General features: G+C 41.9%; 1 protein-coding gene across 1 annotated transcript in view; it reads right to left on the minus strand.

Annotated features, from left to right (window-relative positions):
- CUBN (cubilin) overlaps positions 1-20,854 on the minus strand; it is a gene marked incomplete at both ends in the record, with an annotated part of 142,012 nt that overhangs the window by 78,216 nt on the left and 42,942 nt on the right. Inside the window, one exon of the mRNA XM_084260408.1 lies at positions 9,717-9,876. Coding sequence (XP_084116534.1) covers positions 9,717-9,876 — 160 coding nt within the window. The remainder of the gene's footprint in view (positions 1-9,716; positions 9,877-20,854) is intronic.

Below are 20,854 nucleotides of genomic sequence, written 5' to 3' on the forward strand. Positions count from 1 at the left end.
GCAAAAGCAGCCCATCAGGCTCTGGAAAAGCTCACTGATACCTCTGCAATGAGAACAAGCGTTAGCACCCATTTCGTGCACAAATGCATATAGAGGGCTTGAGGGTCTGGTCTACTGCAGGAAACAGAGGTCTAGCAGGGAAGGGAAGCTAAGGAATGGCAGGCTGGACCTGCTGGCACTACCCATGCATTAATCACTTCAACTCCTGTTTTGGTATGTTGCTCACCACACATCAGCATCTGAAAAGTGACATTTTTTGTATTGTCCTCTAACTTTGATCAGTTCTAGAAAGCTGAATCAGATCCATCCTGTTACTGACCTCAACCAATACACAAACTAAGTTACCATGGGCAAGGCTTCCTATTGTTGTAAAAATGCCATTTCCCACTACTTTAGAAATCATACAATTAAAGACAATGCAATTTCCCTCAGCCCAGTAAGAATGATTACGGGCTGCCACATCACAGTGAATAAACTGGCTTCTTGACATTTGGTGGGTTTAATGTTCTTTTTTACTGGATTGCAACCATGTGAAGACATGCTAGTTCAGAAAGTTCTGTATTTTCTTTTCAGATAAGAAATTATTGCTCTAACCTCAGTCTCCAGCTGTTTGAGTGACTAAGTTCTTGCATAGTGAGCTAGATTAAAAAAGAAAAAAAAAAGAAAAAGATGCAAAACAATGGATCAAATGCAGGCCATGATTTGACAGCACAAAGCAACCGGACACCTAAGACTGCAGTTTTATCAGTGCTTTATGGCAACATGGCAACTCACCTCCCTTTGTTGAGTTCCCAAGAAGACACTGGCCCTCCCCCAGTCCCCAGGGTGAAGGTGTCATCAGTGTGAGAAGGCACAACTGCCATTCCCAGTGTCAGGGTAGACTTAGATCAGCTACATTGATGGTGAAACTCACCTCTAGAGAAGCGTGTAGGGTTGCTGTCTGTCTGTCTCATGCAGAAAGCAAGGGAATTGTGGGTTTGGTGTCTGTCACACTGCCTTACAGTGGCATTGTTTTTCCTCTATGTGTTACCAGACCCTGGGTGTTTCATTTAGGCACTAGCTAATCTTTTGCTTGCACAGCTTTTAAGGGGTCACTCGAGCTTTGTAAGTAAAGCCCACACTCCATCTTTCTCTTTAGCTTCATCTCCAGAGGGAAGGTTCTCTCACGTAGCAAAAAAAGCCACAAAATGCTTAATGAAACCATCTAACAAACCGTGAGCTCTGTATTCCCAGAGGCAAATGCTGTGGTATGTCAGAAGTGATAAATAGCATCTGTATCAGAACTTCTAGTTATAGGAAATACTTTATAATATAAACCAAATAAACTCCCCCTCTGACCAGGTAAACATATCCACAAAGATGTGTAAAACTCCCCTCATCTCTACAGTCTGTGCATAAGTGGACACATGAACAAGGTAACTTTGGCCACTGCTCTGCTAAAACCAATGTTTTTTCTTCCAGGAAGTTGTAAATCAAGATCTTCAATTAAATGCAAATACTCTCCTCAACAACTTCTGTGAGAAACTTCTGGTTATTGAAAGATGGCTGCTAAACCCCAGAAATATTTGCCAACTTCTCTGCCATAAGGTCTTTCCGCTCCTCACTGAAAACTTGAGTTTGGCTTTGCCACAGCTGGCTCTAGGACTTCTAGAACTGCAGAATACAAATCTGTGAGAGGAAGGAGCAGCAGGTCTGAAAGGGAGCAAAGCAGGAAGAAGCTATTTTAAACTAAACCAGAGACATCTAAATGCAAATGTGAGGAAGATGTTCTCCAGCCATGCCACCAATGTAGCACAGATCTCTGTCAGTCCATCACCCAGTACTCACTGGAAAACCACCTTTTAAACACAAGAATTCCTACAACTGAGCAATAATCAGCTGTAACCTGGGAAAGCCTTTACATAGCTGAGTTTGACCTCATTTAGGTCTTCTCCCTTTTTCCTCACCTTCTTGCATATGATGCTCCTTATCCCTCAGGTGGTTTGCCCTGCAGCCACAAAGCTACTCTGCCAAGCTACCAGACATCTCAGTCAAGGAGAAAAAGCAGCTTCTAAGTGTGTTTGAAACCAATCCTGCCTTCAGTCCCTCTGGAGAAACAGAAAAATTTACTGCATTTACTTGCCCAAGGCCTGCCAACGCTGGTGGATAAAAGTTAAGCGCCTGAAACTTTGATATCCACAAGCATTTCAGCAGAGACACAGAGAGGAATAAGGTCTCGGTGTAACCCACCACCTCATTTTTTCCTCAGTGCCATCAGAAGACGGCTTAACTTTCCTTAAAAGAAGCCAGGTTGTTGGGTTTTTACAACTGGAGGAAAAAAAAGTGTCGGCAGGAGGGGAGCTGTGCAGCTGGATTTGCAGGGTGAGTTACTCTCTTCTTTTCCCTCAGCAGCAGGAATGACACGGTTGCTGAGGACAGACTTCAGGAGGGGAAAGCTGCCTCACCAGCTTGGGAAACAGAAAGATTTCTCAACAAACAGACTTGATGGCTCGGCTCCTGAGGGGGTGGGAACGGGGAGGTGGGGGAGTTTCAGCAGGCGAGAACAAAGCCAATTGCTATTTATCACAGCCTGAAGAAAGCTGGGAACATTTTAAAGCTAAACAGGCAGTTATGACTCAGCTTCTCCTACTAAGAGTTTCCTGATAGCCAAAAAACCATGGGTTTTTTTATTTAAACCCGAAATGACTCAGATGAGTGGAAAGCCTGTGTGCTGCACTTTGAGGCACAGGCCTTTCTTTCTATTGACCCTTGCAGGTAGCATTCCGGTTACTCACAATCCCTCTCCAGAGGGGTTTGTATTTTCTCTGAGCTCAATCGATCTTCTCTGGGTGAGGTACGTGAAGCACATGAATAAGAATGTCGAACTGTTATTACTGTGCCTTTTCTTTTCTTCCAACTACAAATGTTGCCAGAAAAGGCTTTTTGTTACAAGAGAAGCGATTCTTCTCAAGTGCCCCAGTAAAATTGAGGTAAAATTTATATCTCTGCATTTCAGTTCTAAAACGTGCTGAAATCATGTTGCCAATCATTTATTAATTGTTTGTAAACAGACTGGAAATTGCATGAGTTTATGCTTAATTATTCACTAATAGACGAGAAAAGAACTCACTGAGTTTTGCACATATGTCAACTTCACACCTGAACTATTTTGACTGACCTGCGTATGCAAGCAGAAACCTCTGTATCAGAGCACATTATCTCTGAACTCTCTGGCCAACTGGCAGAAAGTACATATTATGCTTCTGCTTTTAGATGAGGTAAGAATCAATTCTTGTTTGGTTTTTTTGAGAATATAGATGCTAGATATTTTATAACAAATTATTTACTGAAATACTTAGGAGATTAAATATTCCTGCCTTTAAACTCTCCTGCTACATTTGTGGAACACTAAAATGAGGGGGAAAAAATGAAATAAGGATAGAAAAAAAATTTAAATGTTCACAGATGTTATATGTGAAAGTTTGCCCAGCCTTAAAATTTAAATAAATAAATAAATCTCCAGGAATACTGCTTTAAATGAGAAGGATATTTTGATTCTTTGATTCACTGACTTTGCAGCTTATATTTCTGTTCCTGAAGCATTATGGGTCTTTTCTATTCACAAACTTTTTGTCTTTAATATTCTAAAAAGGTGAATTTAGACTTTGATACCTGATTTGTTCAGTGTCTTCCCATTTTCACGAGCAACAGAATTTTTGTAGCATTATCCCTTTCTTTGATTGAATCACAGACATAAGACATTAAGGAAAACTGAACTTCAAGTATTTTTCATATTATTTGTGCATCACCTATGAAGACAGATTCCCTGCCTTAAGGTGCTTATCCTGGGCTTTGAAATCTGCCTTGGCAGATACTTAAAATAATCAGAAAAGATCACAAATTACATTCATATGAATGGTGTTTAGGCTGAAAATGTAGATGTAGACGGAGATGTATATTTTTTACAAACATATATGAATATATATGAATATATGTAAGGATTTTGCATTTAAAAGGAAAACTTGAGGAGAGGTCCTGGTTTTTTGATGCATGTGTTTGTGTACTGTGTTTCCTATTTTTTTGAGTAAACTAAGAAATACATTTTGATTTAATCTGTAATGTAATTCCTATACAAGAGTAGCCTGTCTACTTTAATAAGACATTGAAATAAGAAAAGTTTAAATGATGATGTAATCATCTCAGCTAATTAAACTTCTTCCATCTCTGTTATCGCCATTAAATGAATGCAAACCTTCTCCCAGTGTTTACATTTGTCTGCAAACATCAGATTAGAGTTTGCTTCTGTTCATATAAGTGGAATTTGTGCTACTTATGGCAACAAATTAAATAAAATTTGGTATTTAGGGGTCAATACAGAAGCAGAACCTATAAATTGCTGCATGACTTCAGCTCTCACTGAAATAACTGAATAATCTGAAACCATTCTGTTCCTAGTGAAACATCACTAAAAGTTCCTGTCACAGAAATGCATGATCTTGCTGTATGTGGACAGATATATGGACAGCTGCACTGTGGAAAGCTTTCTTCCAGTTGAACCGCACACAGCATATGCTGGGTTTGTGCAGATCTCCTTGCAGTCATGTTGGAAATTCAGCCCTGCAGTTAAACTAAGGAAAAAAAAAAAAAAAAAGAAAAAAGGAGGGGAGATACTCTTTTAGAAGTGTAAGGGTCTTGGAATTTCCTTGAAAAATGCTTAAAACAACTACCTAACCTGGTGCTAGTTGCTAGGAAATCAGACAACAAATAGAAAGCTCAGGAAACATGTATTTGCTTTCCTCTGGCTAAAATCTAAGTAGTTATTGAAGATTGTGCAAGGGATGATTTATAGATGTCTTTTCATATTACTGCCTGTCTGGTTAGCAGATGGTGTTCATTACCAAAGAAGAATCCCTATTCTCATAAATAATTACAGCTGAATAGAGAAGTGGTAATCTGTGGAAACCTAAATTATTTGCAAGGTTTTCAGATTTATTCATGGATAGGTTTTAGCCACATGATACAATAATTCCTTCCATAAAGTTTAAAGTGAACTGGTGCTGTTCCTGTAAAATCAAGGAAATGAAAGGGTTCAGAGGTGTTCCATTTCTTGTGCTCACGGTGAAATATTTCAGTACACATTAACTGACTCTAGCTGCAAGGAGCATGTAGCGTGTACATTTGCCTGTACTACACTAATACTTGGATAAAGTATAACTTGAATTTGCTTTTTAAATCTTTGGCTGTCTTGAGTAGGTTTAGTTCATAGAGTATTATGCAATGGAGCAAGTGGGATAATTTATCTCCTGAAGGTTTATGCAAGAGAATGAAAATTCAAGTGATAAAGTTTTTTCTTTCTTTTTCTTTCTGATTTGTTAATCACTTCTGTAGCTTCAATTACTGTCTTTTCTGGTATTTTGTATTAAATTCTGGTATTTTCTTCAAGATGTCTCAATCTGAAATCTGCAAGAAGTATGTTAAATAGAGTACTGGGACCCAGACACCTAATAGAAAATTTAGGTATTTAAACAGGAGTTGAATCCTCCAAGGTACTAAATGGCCACAGTTCCCACAGTAGCTGCCAGTGTTCAGTGTTTAAAAAGCGCCATTTTCTATCTCAGCCATTGACTGAACTGTTCAGCAACAGCATTTTAAGAAAATTTTGGCCCTTATTCTTAGCAATTATTTTGGGGGGGTGGGGAGAGGTCCAGCTTGCTGAAGGAACAGAAATTAATTTATCCTTCATTCTCAATAGAGAATAAGTCTATGTTTTTAATAACCAGACTGCAATATGAAAAAAAAAAGAAGCCAGCTCTGAACATGGCAGCACCCACAACTCAAAACCTCCAAAGAACAGACCACGTGCATCCACAGACTTAGCGTGACAGAAAGACGCTGAAAAGGACTAGTCATTTCTGAAAACTGCACAAATGGCAGTTTGTCAAAGGATGCAGAAGAAATCAACAACAGAGCTATGATTCAGGCTTAGGAAATCTGGGCCTTGGCTCCCCCTTTGACCTGCAGTGCAATGCTCTTTCCAGCAATCCTAACGGATACCTGGCAAATGTCTGCAATGAGCGGCTTCTGCATTTGAATCTAATCTCTGTTTCCGTTATGCTTCCCTGAAGAACTAACAAACTATTTCACATTTCACCTAGCACACCCACTGAAAAAAAGCCAGTCTTTAGTTATTGTATGCCTTTTCATAGTTTTCGTATTCTGGAAGTATAGATCCAGAGTAGTGAAAAGGTCTCTCCTCATGAGCCAAACGGGCTTTCTCCACATCCTGTCCATCAGCCATAGTCTCTTAGGGAAATCCAACAGGAAGAAGATGATGGTGAAGGAAAAGAACAATGCAATACTTTGCAGCTATATAGTGCTCAACAGTATGCTTTGCTTCTTTTTTAAAGGCAGAATTAACGTGTCACAGAAAAAAAAAAAGACTACCAGGCACAAATTTTGAGAATGCTGAGAAGAGCCAATTGAATTTATAAGCTCTGCTGACAATCAGGCAGTCTAATGAGTAAGCTTCCAATGAAATGCAGATGTATATAGAACAGTCAGCTCCCACATGTACATTGCTGAATAAGGTAAGTGACAGATCTAGGAAATAATGTGTCTTCTCAGATAGTGACTGTTACCACTGGTGTAATTTTGCACCGAGACACCTTTGCCCTTTTGGCCTCCTGAATTTTTTTGAGAGTGATTCAATTGGCATGCCATCTTCACAGCATCCAGACTGTTACCAAGAGTTTTGTACTTTCTCAAAGGGCCAATATAAGCCCCCAAATATTTTTGTCTGAATTAAGCTTCCCAATAAACAGCAGAAGTGGAAGGAGGACCTTGCAGACTCAAGCTTTCCTCTGGTGAATAATCCTCCTTGGCTACAGAAGAAAAAACTTAGTGATTTAACCATACCAATTCTAAATCCAGCTTCATCAATGAAAGCAACTCAGATGAACACTGTTATTTCAGAATGAAAGCCACTTTGAAATAGAATTATTTGCATTACAGATTTCCATCCAAGTTAAAATTACATAGGACAGTTTTAAGCATAAATACCACATTCTCCTAAGATCAGTAACAAATTCTGTCTTTGGCAAAGCCTAAAGACTGGGTTTCCTTCAGCAACTAAGCAACCAAACAGCAGGGGCTCAGCAACTGGAAAGATCAGATGCAAATATTTCAAATAAAAACACTTCAAATTTGTGGCAAGAGAGGCTCCTCACACCAGTTATCAATGAGGTAAGCTTTTGGCTTTTCAAAATCACCTCATAACAATGAGGAAAGCTGCTGGACACTGTCTGAAATTAACTGAATCATGGTGGCAAGTGTAAGTGCTGCTCTCTTTTATCACCAAAGTATGTGAATGTCGTTGATATATATCTCATAGATGCTTCACACCTGCCAGTTAAAGAGCACGTGGACATCTTGAGAAATAGTTCACAGCAGCTTGAACTCTAGAGCACACATTTGTCACTTGAGCAGAACTAAAAGCTCTTCTCTCAGCAATATATATAGCCTTGTTATGTTCTCATCAGATGAGATGTTACCAGGTCCAGGTTTAGATTCTCTTAGAGATTTGCCCTCAGAGAAGAGAGGACCTGAATGCTAACTACAGCTCAAACCTGCATCTCCTGATGAGTTCCTCTAGACTAAGGGATTTTCTCCACTGAGCCTTTTTGTGTATTTGGAAGATTTTCAGAAGAGAGAAGCAAATATAGCACCCTGACCACAGGAACATATCTAATTTTATCCAGTCTAGGGCAACGGTGTATACCCAGACAATGCAGGCACCATGGGTAAGAGGAATACCCATATTTATTTTTGCATGACACCAATCAAGAGAAAAAGGAAGTGTCTGCAAAGAATGAAAAGATGACGACTGCGGTGAGCTCTGCAGGAACTTGCAGTCATATTACAAGCTGTCAGGAGTTGCAGTTGTGACATTTGAAGCCAACAATGAATTTCCCTAGGAGCCAGCCCTATCTGAACTCACAAATCGGTTCTGCTGCTTAGACACAGCCCCACATTGGCAGTCTGGGCCCTGTGCAGTGTAAGGCTGCAGTTTAGCATCCAGGAACTAACAGAGGGGCAGTGCTGGCTGAAACAGAAGCAAACATGTCAGGGTAAAAAAGAAGTGCAGGGGGATGGGAGAGAGCTGAAGAGTGGGGGAATGCTTGCTGGGGGATGTGGAAGGAAAGTGCGAGAGTGCTTATCAGGCAGGCAGATACTGGAAAGCTTTGAGAGCCTAAGAAAAGCAATTTAACCCAGCACCATGGCTACTGTGTGGAGCTGATGTCATCTGGCTGCACATAAAAGCCTCCACTCTTCCTTCTTTTGTCCAGTCCCAGAATGACATCACCTCCAAGCACAAGAACATACCTTTGTGCTGCAGCACTTCCCTACTTCCCCCGCTGGCTCCTGCCACACATCTCACTCCTCCCACATATGTCCCTGCTTCGCCCAGAAATGCTCCTTGACCTCTGCTGAATGCAAAACACCACTGTCTAGTCGATGAGAGCCCTTTGGTTGCCTGCAAATGCCAGCAGTCTGTGGTAGTGCAGTGGAGCTCCCATTCAAACAATGTATAGCATGCCATACACCTCAGCAACCCACAGTGGGGCCTCTGCAGCGGATTTCAGCTGCTTCACAATGCTGTCAGAGCTGAATAGTGTGAACTGATTAGACAGACAAGGCAACTGTGGCAATTTAATTATTTTCAAGGTTGGATCCTCTGATGGGAAGTAACAACAGCACACAATTTAATCTTGTTACAGTCCAATACTGCTGTTAAATAAGCAGAGTGAAAAAGTTGCATTTGTAGCCTCACTTATGAAGAAACTGCAAACATGGCTTGCAGTTGTACAGTCATTAACAGTTTTGTTTATAACTGAGGCGCATGCTTGCCTATTTAATGAGGCTTGTGACAGTCTTCGTGACATGAAAGAACAAGAGAGAAACCACTCAAAGCACATCCTGACCAATGTTATTTCATGCTGAGAAAGGGGGTGGGATGCAGCTGGAAATGAATGTGCTACCCAAGAAAACAAGCACCACTAAAAAAACACTAGAGAGAGGCCTGCGCAGAAAACACAAGTCCATTGGAATGGGGCAAACTGAGGGCTGTTTCCCATTAGAAAGCTCAAATCACCCACGATTCCCTGTAATAGCTTATGTCTCCTGTTCAATACAGAAATTTTACAGATGCTCCCCCTCCCTGTGCCTGCTCCTGCAAATGAAAGCTTATGTCATTAGCAGCTCTCAGTCTCTGGTCAGATAATCTTCAAAGGCACGCATATGCAGAAACATCCACTGGAAAAGGATTTGAGGAGTTAAGAGGAAACGTGATGTATTTAGAGCTGTAATGGGTTTTTTTCTACTTAGCTGACATAGGGTGGTATAATCACAGAATCACAGAATGATTGTGTTTGGACGGGACCTTGAAAGATCTAGTCCAATTCCCCTGCCAGAGCAGGATCACCTAGACTACATCACACAGGAACACATCCAGACAGGGTTTTAATGTCTCCAGAGGAGGAGACTCCACAACCTCTCTGGGCAGTGTGTTCCAGTGCTCCATCACCCTCACAGTGAAAAAGTTTCTCCCTATATTCACATGGAACCTCCAGTGCTCCAGCTTGCACCCGTTGCTCCTTGTCCTATCACTGTCTGGGACTCTGTTACATGTACAAGGAAGAAGGAAGGATACCTTCCCAGGGAAAACCTGGTTAACTTACCATTAACATGCCACAGCATCTGGAACCCACTTCTAGCATTCAGTCCATCAGAATAGAACACCACATGAAGGCTGGTCCCTGTAGTGCTCCCTGCCAGTGGGAGAGACTGTCCACAGAAAGTGCCTATCAGGTTGGATCGTGCATCAGGCCCATCATAGAGCTGAAATGAAACAAAATGTATCCCAGTGAGTAATAGAGGCTCTCCAATTCTTCATGTTTTCTACAGGATGTCAAACAAAAAGCAGTGAGATGCCTTGCACTGGCAACCTTTGCACAGCAGTATGATCTCTGGGGAGCATGGAAATGAACAAATATAACTTCTATACTTCTTTAAACCTGACTGCACATTGTGTACAGTAGGAAGGTTTTGCTGTTTCTGTTTTGGTGTGTATTGGGAGTTGCTGGGGAAGAAGATAAAGGGCAAATGGCAATGAACTGAAAAAAGAAGGAAAAGGGGATGCCACAGATCTGTGCAACTAACATGCTCAGTGCCTCCAAAGCCCTTAGTAACAGCTCTGTTTATATCTTCATTTCCTTAAGACTACACTAAGGTGATTTCAGAACTGACTGAGCTTGTGATGGACAGAAACAAGCAGTCAGCATCACCAGGTTCTCCCAGAGCAGTGAGGATAAACTGAAAACCAAAAGCAAAGTAAAACCTCAAAAAACACAAGGCAAACTTCACATGTACTTATTTATTGTTTCATGATCTTATGCTAGTGTCCTACTTTGGAGAAGTGGACTGAGTCATACTTTTGGAACTTTTGTACTTAGAGACACTTTATGTTTGATCATCTGGTCATATTCTACATGATGGTATGTTGATGTTCAGCATGTTGGCAGATGTGATGTAGACAGCCTGAAAATCTTTCTGTTCCCCAAAGACAGATGAGAAACCCTCCATCCCACTTGTAAAATATCACCAAACGCCAAATAAAATGCTAAGGAAATATTCCCATATTTAAATCTTGATATCAAATGCTCATATTTAAATGAAAACACTTAATACACGATTTGATGAGGTGATAGTGGGTACTTAGAACTTATATGCCTCTCTGCATTAGTTGTCTCCAAACAGGTTTTAAAGAGTCTTTCAAATCCTAGTTTTGTGATTTTTTTCAAATCCAGTGAATCCCACCAAATGTGGATCTACATTCTTCACCAAATATCCCAACGCTCAGTGTCATTTTTCAGGGATTAGGTGTATAATTTTTGCAAAACTGGTAAAAATGAGACAGTTTAGTGAACTGTCTTCGACTTAGGATACCAGATTGCCAGTTGCCAAGTTAGGAGTTGCTTTATTATTTCAACTTCTGTTAGTATGATACTTAAAATTAAGAAAAACAGCAGCCTTTGTGCTTTTTTATCACTTTGCCACAGTCCATCTGATGTTCTGTCTCACAGAGCACATCTTCCTAACACAACCCAGCAAATTACTGGCACAGAAACCATGTCTGAACATTCCCATTGTGAATTTTTGGCATGTTTCCTTTCAGAATTTCAAGAAAAAAACTTTTCTCTGTTCTGAAGCCATCACTGTAAAGTTCTCTCCATGCGAAGAATCAAATCTATGATCTCTAGAAAAACAGCCAAGGTTTATTTATCTTTGCTGTCCATCCAAATCTCTTTTCCAAATACCTCTAATACCACTAAGAAGTCTCTTACACTCAAACCCTGATACTGTGTATGTACGATACTGCAGTAAATATTACCTATGCTAGCTGCTAATTTTTTGCACACAGTTTCTAGCAGACTCACATATGGGAATGAGTGATTAAACCCTTGGCTTTTCTGTTGAGGATGCTGGTCTTGCAGAACCTTCAGAAATCTCATTGATTTAAGACAGTTGGGGCCAAGAAATCTACTCAAGTGGTTTCAAATACTCAAGCAAACAGTTTAGGTTGAGCATCTTTTTTTAATAAAAAACTAAATTGGATGTAGTTCAGCCAGAAATTTGGACAAACTGCAGGAACAATTCTCTGGTAATATTCCAGCGTTAGTGACCCTGAACCTTTTTGCTGTTCAATCTTCTAATGCCACGAAAGTCTCAGAACATGAGAAGTATATTAGAACTTGAGAACTGTCACTCCATTTGTATGATTTCTCTAGGTGAAATCAGGCAAACTTTAAAGTTTCTGATTGCAGACCTATTGCTGTCAGTACTTGCAAAGCCTTGATCAGATGTGTTTGATAATAGATATGAAATTGGAATAAAGGTTAGATATTAAGAAGCTGAACCTCCATCTATATTCTTTCCAAGTGCAGTTTGAAGAACCACCTGACAGACAGATCAGCTGTCCCATGCCCAGCATTACAGTTATAACCATCCTCCAAGCCAGGCTGAGAGCTTTATGCATTCTTTTGTGGCTTAAGTTCAGCAAAATTAAATAAAGTCAGATCCAATTAGATGTTTTAATAGCACCACTTCCTTTGACAGCTTTGTGGTATATAATACTCACATTTCTGTGGCTTCAAGCCATGGAAATGTTACACCAGAAAAATATGAATGACGAAGAATGCATCAGTGTGGAGATTATGAATCTGTGCTCTGAATAGAAGCAAAAAACTTTGTTAAGGTACATATTCTACAATCAACTGTTAGCTTGAATGATTAAAAATGAAAAACCACTCTCACAAACTGAGGTCTAAATCATACCCAGAAACTTTCGAATCCAAACACAAATCCCAGCCTGCAACGTTTACCCATCAAGGGAATGTTATTTCGATCTAAGACAGCGAATGTCACATCTCTATGTAATTTTCCCTAAAAACAGTCTGTCAGTTTTTCAAGACACAAAGGGTGGTTACCATGGCAACCCCTTCATGCCGCACTGCCCCGTGGGTCAGAGCAGAGTTTCGCAGGAAATTCGAGTGCCTGGCCAGCTGTAACTCATTGAGAGAGGCAGAACCGCGGCTGCTAGAATTACAGCAGGTTTCTTCAAGCTGTCTTTCACTCCTAAATGAAGGGAACAGCTGTGTGTTTTCACAGGGCATTTTGAACTTCTCAAGCCACGTTTTGCTCTCACACAGATATGGGCAAGTGAAACTGAAGCTGCACGCAGATCTCATGAACCACAATTTCTCTTCTGATCTCTGAGATAGTGTTTCTTGTCTAAAGACCTGCTTGGTCAGCTGTGCTATCCTCAACTGCTGCAAATCAAGGGAAAGTCCTTCCCTAGGCTGTACGAGGCAAAGTCCTCCCTTGGACTGTTCAAGACAACTGAATTTTGAGGCAGTTTATTAGCCACTCTGGTACCTTACTGACTCCAGGAACTGGGGATGGGGGTCCCTCCCAGCTCCTTATCAGGAAGAAAGTGCTTGCTTCCTTCCTGCATAGATACTTGTTTCATAATTTATTTGTTCAGACCTCTCAGCCTCCATCAGAAAATCCAAGGGCCTTGTAATGATTCTGGCAGACTATCCAACAGGCAAAACACGCAAACAGCTGCAGCGCATGTTCAGATCCTTAGCCTCTCCTCTTTAAGGGAAGCAATTGCCCAGCAGCACCCAGAGCAGTCCATTTCCTCAGCCTGCACCCCAGCACTGTCCCCAGGGGCCCCAGGTACCCCACTGTACCCAAGGATGCAGTACATTCAGATGAATTGTTAGGCATGGGCTCAACAACTGTTTTGAGAAACTCTGTATCAGGCTGCCTAGGAGCAAGCACAGAGACTGACACATGAGTAAAAAGGGGAGGAACTAGTTCTCTAAGGGGTCAGTCAAGCTGTGGGACTGCCCTGAAGTAAAGTGTCCACTGAAAACCATCTGTTGTACATAGGACTGGGTCTGGGACAGCAGGGCTAGTTGAGGCTTCAGGAAGGGTTTCGCTTGGGTAGCTCTCCCAGAGGAGGCAGCAGTATCACATTTTGGCTTTTCTGACTCTTCAGCCTGGAAATATGTCACTGACACCAGTAATGATGCTCTGGAGGCCACAGATGCTCACCACTCTTTGGAGGAGCAAAGCAGCGTGACGTGTCACAGAAATGCTCCTTGCCAGAACTGGAGCAAAGGCTCAAGGACTGAGCTGACCAGACAATGGAGTTCTTGCTGCATGAAAAGAAATAAAGATCACAAACAAATGGAAGGGCAGAAACTTTGAACATGTTCCATTTGGGCATATTCAAAGCAGGGGCATTTTTCTAGCCAAGCACCTTCTCAACCTCATTCCTTCTTGCAGAGCGAGACTGTCAGGGAGCCTTCCAGGCAGGTAGTGGCACTCCATCTGTTCTGTTCTCCTAGCAGAAAACTGTTTTTTTATTAGGGCATTTTCTTTTGGAGAACTTTATTTCTATGAAAAGATGTTTTTTTCAGCAGGAAAATCATTATAAAGGAAAACCCCCAGCCCAATCTGCTCTGCGTTGCCTGCGCCCCTAGGACATCTTTGAAGACCTACACTGCTGCACACAAGTATCCCTCTATTCTTAGAAGTGAGAAACCTGATATGGGGCTGTTTTTCTGGTTTGACTCATCTAAGCACCAGGACCAGTGATTACAAGTGTCTGAGAAGCTCTTCCTGAACGGGTCTTTTTTTTGGAAAGGAAATTCTGATGGCATCACAACAAATACATAACCAGAAAACAAAATTAACTGAAAAACAATCATCATCCAAGTAACAGAATGCACTCCCAAGTGAGATCACCGTTAGTTGTTAAATAGAGAGTTAACACAAATTAAAATAATCCACTTCCAAGCAACATACTTCCTTCTAGAAGAACTAGAGTGCAAGCCTAAGAACCTGCAGGTCTGTTAGCCAGAGGAAATAAAACAAACTAAAGCTCCAGGATACAGCACGTTGTACTAGCTTAGCATCATGGTGACAACAGTTTTCACAGAAACAAAGGCAGCATAAGACTTTGAGTGACTTCCTGAAACTTTGAGTGACTTACTTGAAACTTTGAAAACTTCAAGCAAAGTTGAATTATACATTTGACTGCAATGATATGTTTTTAAAGAATTTTTCATCTTTTAGATTATCACTTACTGCTGCCTTAAAGAAAACCAGAATTTCTAACTACAGGTTAATCTGCTCGTTTCCATCTTTCTGAGAAAGGTTTATTTCTGCAAGTGATATTAAAATAATGATTTGCCTTAGCAAGGCTCTGGATTTATTTATTATAAGAATGCAAGCAATGGAAGGTGTATCTTTGGATTAAATTCTCTTTTTGTTTGTTTTAGATCTGCTGTTTAAGAAAGAAATGCCTAGGACACATTCACCTAGCAGGTCAACCCCAAGACCTGCCCTCAAAACCTTATTTGTTCAGCATGATATTTTAAATCCCTATATTTTATCCCTATATTCGAAAGCCTGCATTAGGAGAGCACCTCCACCTATCACCATGCTGTCTGGAGAAGGTCACAGCCACCTGCAATGAGGCAGCCCTGGAGTCTCACCCATGCAAACCAGACAGAGCAGGCTGGGCTGAGAGCAAGGCAGCCCAGTGCAGGAGTGCATTGGAAAACCCTGCCTTTCTGCTAACCACTCCAGATGCTCTAACCTCAAATTATGGCTCCATTGCCTTGGGCAAATCCAGGCTGCCCCTGTATCCTCCTGTTCCTGAACATGTGTGTGCCTCTCCCTGAGCTACAGGCAGAGGCTTGCTTTCATGACCAGCCCCAGACAGGTCCTTGGAGTGTCTTTCCTGCCTTTGCTGACCAAGGGACTGCTTGGGGACCCATGTCCTTGTGGCAGTGGGATCACACATGCTTGGTCACAAGACTGTGGCTATGCTGGTAGAGTGCCCGTTTTCCTCAATGCCTCAGAAGTTGTGATAGCTCCTCTGCAGTGAGAATCCACTTATGGGAAGGGAACAGGACTGCTTTTGAGCTTGGGATAGTATTTCCAAAGCTAGCCTTCAGCAGAAAGCTGCTACTCTATGAAAAGCACCTTACAAGGAGATGGGGCTGTGCCTAAGGACATAGCACTTGAGGGGGTGGAGAAGGTGCACCTGCTCTGAAAAGCCATGGGGGGGTCTGAGCAGACTGCAGCGCTGGTGACTCGTGTGCAGGGCTGACTGCTGCTCCTCATGTGCTTTGCCAGTCTAGAGGAACTGAACTGCCAGTGCAAGCAACTTCAAACTGGCACCTTTAGCAGCCAGAGACAGCAGGATCCTCTCTGGGAATCCCCTTGTTTGAGCAAATCTGCATCATGCATAACCACTGCAACTGAGGACAGCTGCAGACTGGTCTTGGCAAATGAAAATAGAAGGAAAAGGAAATGGTGGTACCTCCTAGGCTTTCAGGAAAGCAAAACCACTGCTGATGGGAAAAATGGGGAGGGGAGGACAAGACCTTCCTCAAAGTCTGGTGTGGTTTTGTCTGAGTCATCTGGGGGCTTCCCTTTGGTAAGGGAAAGCTTTGACCAATTCAGATGGGGTTTCTCCAGCCACCATGTAATTTCATACTGTGACATCTGCAGTAGTTTCACAGACAGTCTTAAAGATGCTGGACTGGTTTTCCAGCAAAATTTGGAATACAGAAAAGAGGAGAGAAGAATCCAGCTGCAACTAGATGAGTCTCAAATGCCCTTTTGCCAACAAGGGGCATGCACACTACTATCATATGGTAGTATTTCACAGTCACTTCATTGTACAATGCTTTTTCCTGAAGGTACAGGCAAAGTCACATTGCTCTGAGCTGGCAGGGTGTGGAAAATGCTGAGTGCATGAAGAGCTGACTCCTTCTGTGAGTCCAAGAGCAGAGTCTGTGCTGGCTTCACTCGTGCTTCTTGTCATCTGAGGTTTCTGCAGTCACTATGCAACCCTTTCATCACTGACAAATTTAGCAGTCTTGAAGGGTGGGGATCCTTGTGTGCATTAGTAAGTCTGCCTCTAAGTAACCTTTCAAACAGAAAAGCCAGAGCCTACATTGATTCTGGTAATGCAGGCAACTGGGAAAACAAAAATCTGAGCCCTGAGACAGTCTTGTCTAGGGTGGGCAGATTTTTGGCCCAACACTCTTTCTGAGTATCTGGATCTCTCACTGAAAATCAGTGCAAGGACAACGATTTCCTTGCGTGCCAAAGGTGAGGCCTGACACAGAAACCCAAGATCTGTGACTTCTATCTTTTCAGTATTACACTGAAGAACTTCTTATGGAGGCCCATAACCCCCTGAAGGAATTCAGGGATGGGCTGGCATGCTGCCAGCTTGCATGGTAATATGGTAATGGATACCACAGCAGCCTGGCCAGCAGGCTGTAATTTGATGTCTGTGTGCAGAACCTGGATGGATATGTTTAACGTATCATCTGCTTCCCCAGGGTGATATACTGCCACTGACATTTTGTAAATCAATGCATGGCCATAAGCAAAGCCATTCTCTGCTTGGAGGATTCCTGCTGCACTTAAGAAAGACACACTCATAAATAAAATGTAATAATGTTAATATCCTAATATAGTTTAAGCATATTTGCTAATTACAAGTACAAAAGGGAGTAAAACTAGAAACAGGGCATATCCCCTGATGATAAGATAATAAATAAAGAGGATGACCAGCTGAGTGCAAGTGGCAATTACCTAATGCAGTATTCCCAGATGGAGAAAAAGGATATTATGGCACATCCCTGGAATGCTACTGTGGTTTAAAAATGAAAAAAAAAAACAACCACCCGACATATCCTGTTACCACCAGAAGGAAATGAAACAGTTCTCAGGAGCAGATGCCATATTAATTACTGTACTCATTTAATAATATTCCACATATAAGAGTGCAATGGCATTTTAACCACTGTGAGCCTAATGACTAAAAGAGTTCGGACTGCTTAAATACACTGGTGATAAGCAAGCAAGAAACTGCTTTATTCCAAAGAGGAACTCTCTATTGCCCAGCTGCACAAAAAAAGCTACTGTTGATATCAGGCAGTCATTTGCCCCACCCCCCCGACATGTCTTTTGCATTAACGCAATGATATTCCATCCTTGCAGCTAGACATATGTGCTGCACAGACCAAAGGGGATGAGACTCAGAGACCTCTGAAATTTGTCTTGCTGTGTGACACCATTTTATTATCTGCTCATCAGTCTGGTGGCATCTTGTGAAAGACAGGGCAAGGTCTTCTCTCTACTGATTAAAAGCAGGTGCTAAACTGACTGGACTTCAAGGGACGGTTTTACTTTCTGAGTGGAAGAACATAGAGGGAGATTGTCACTGAAGGACAGAAAGATTAGCGGGTTTCAAACATAGTTTTCTTGGATAAGAAAGGAGTATATTTCAGACCTACTGCAAGACTCTGATCTTCAGGGCAACAACATGACAATCTCCTTCCTTATAAAATAGCTTTGCCTCCACGGGGATTATGTTCTGTCATACTAAATAAGAAGGGAATTAATCATTAAAGATGGGGAGTTAAATATGTGCTTTTTCAGCTAGTAACCTGGTGAATGTAGAGGAAGGAATGACATGTCTATGTCATTGTCTGTAATATCTCACTGGCTACAGACTGATGACTCCTCTAGAAAGACTAATGTTAGGTTATTAACCCAAGGCACTGCACACAATGTAATTTAAAGACTATCCAATCCAATTACAGTTAGTGCAGCATCACTAGAAAACAGTCTGCTGTTTGGCCTGCCTTGTATCATATCGTTGCCACTTCTGTTCATATATTTATCACAAGCAATTCATCTCATAGTCTTAAAACTTCTCTGTAAAAATCCTTCCCAAATGTCACACATCCTGTGAGCATTACGAGCAATGAGCCAACATCTTCTGACAGGCCATGAAACACTGCTCATTTATTGAGAAAGTTCTTATATGAGATTAATGCTAGAGACTGACATTATAAAAGACCTGCAGTGTTGCCACCCTCCCACACTGCCCCTTCTCAATTTCTGGCACCTACACACAGGGGCAGAAAATTGCTAGATAGTCAAAAAAACAGGGGTTTTTTCCTTCCTACTTTGACACCATTATAAATAGTTGTACATGCTGAAGCTGTGGAGATGAAGGCCCTGCCCAGGCCAGACTGACTCAAGGCTTCCTGTGAGAGCAAACGCTACTCACTGTGAGTAATACCAACCAGAGCTGCAAACGGCAGTTTGGTTCAGAAGAAGCATCCCATAATCATGGAGAAAAGGAAATAGGTAATGCAATACATGGTTGACTTGTCATTGTACAGCTGTGACTGCATTTCAGTCTGGGAGAGCCATGCACCGTACTTGCACTTGTGTGTACTCTTCAGACATCTTTTTCTTTGTCCCGTGTTTGAAAGCTGTTTGCTGTAAGGGATGATGATATCTTTGGCAACTGACAGCCACTAGGAATACCTGTATGCAGAAACGTTTGGTTTTGCCATTATTTTACATGTTTGATTTCTGACTCACACGTTGACTAGGCCGGGGAGCAAATCAATATATTTTGTGTATATCAGACTGAATTAGTCACAAGGAAGATGCTCTTCTTTTACAGTATGTGTGAGTTTGCATCAGAAAGGTAAGTCAGAATTAGACATGAAGACGAAGAGGCCCTTTTCCAGTATGGAGACTTGGACCTGATCCACAGTGTCTAGCGGGCTAGGTCCAGCAGTACTCAGGAACACAGCTTGCCCAATCTAGCTGTCCCCACCCCGCCAAACACCATGATTTTCTCCTTCAAAATTCGGAAAGATTAAAAAAAAATCAGAGGTCTAGTATGAGGCATTTGAAATGTCATAAAAATGTCTCCACATGCATTAAATCTGTTTCTTCCGCTGACTTTTAAAAGTGGCTCTGCTATTGGTGTGGTTTTTGGGATTTTTTTGTGTGGGGATTTGTTTTGTTTTGTTTTGTTTTCCTTGAGGTTTTTTGCACCTGCCATTGCTTGCCTGTACTCTGCTCAGGCAGGTCAGCTCTCTGCCGTAAGACCTCTGTAGCATTTAATTTTGTCCTTCACCATCACATATCATTTTCTCTTACTTCCTCTGTTGCCACAGGAGTGATCATCGCCCTATCCAACCTAACAGCTAACTCCCGTCCTTCCCATACCCAGCCTCTCAGCAAGCAGCAGCAAACACTGTCACCAAGCCTGCCATCTGTTAGCTGCCACAGAGCCCCAGGCTGCTACTGTCAAAGCTAAGAAGATAAGTATGATGTTGCTGCCTGCTGCAAGGGGCTGAGGTGGAAGACCTGCTGCCAGCAAACTCAAAAGGACATGGGAGCAGGGGAACCCGTGAAAGCTCCTGGGGAAAACAGGCACCTGCTCAGCACCAGTGGCCATTCCATTCTGTGCCTGCAGCACATGGGAACTGTCTCAGCAGCAGCTTCCTGTTTCCTCCAAGAAAATTGTGAAGGGCTCTGCTACATGGTCCACACACCAGCCACTTGGGCTACAGTGAACAGGATTATGCCTCTAATTTCCCAGTGTCATACCCAGCCAGGGCATCAGAGCTTTCCCCTTTTAGCCTTCTTTGCAATAAAAGAATCTCAAAACCAGGATATGGCAGAAAATAGGAGGTATTTGTTGGGCTTTTTTATTAATCTTTTCCCCAATTTGCAGTACCATCAGACTCTGCATGGATTTTGGACAGAAAAGTACCCAAATATCTGCAGTCTACTTAGAAAGTGAACTGCAGACTTGTTCCAGATGATTCCCCCTTTCCCCTTCACCACAGAGCACTCACAGCCTTGCCACCATGCTCCCCTTTCGCAAGAGGCAGGGTGGGAGCAAACACTATTCAGTTCCCTGGCTGGCTAAACTTTGTTCTCTTTTTTACACTATGGCACATATTTGTGCAGCATGCAACAACCAAATAAGAACATCTTTTCCAAGTGGTATTTCTTAATGGCACTTGGAGAAAGATTTAAGTAATGTCACATGAATTGCAAATGAAAGCCTCCTTAACACACTTCCATGACACTGTTTTTCCCTTGCATTTTCCTCTTTATACTTTTCAGTTTGTATTTTCTTTGATTGAAAGCACTGAAAAATTGTTTAAACAAAGAGTGCAAGTACTTTTCTGCTCCTTGTCTCATCAGTCCCTCCAATATGTTTTATTTGTGTTCTTTTAAGTGCTTTGGATTGGATCCTTGGCTCTGGCACTAGTCCTCCAGCCTTGACTTATGTCTAGAATAGCGTCTTCTGGCAAGTCTCTTGCTGTTCACTGGCTGGCTACTGTGTGCAGGGCTCCTGCTTTTCATGGATCAAGGGCTCAGGCATCCTGAGACT

The sequence above is a fragment of the Gallinula chloropus genome (genome assembly GCF_964237585.1).
Source record: "Gallinula chloropus genome assembly, chromosome: 2".
Classification (NCBI taxonomy): Eukaryota; Metazoa; Chordata; class Aves; order Gruiformes; family Rallidae; genus Gallinula; species Gallinula chloropus.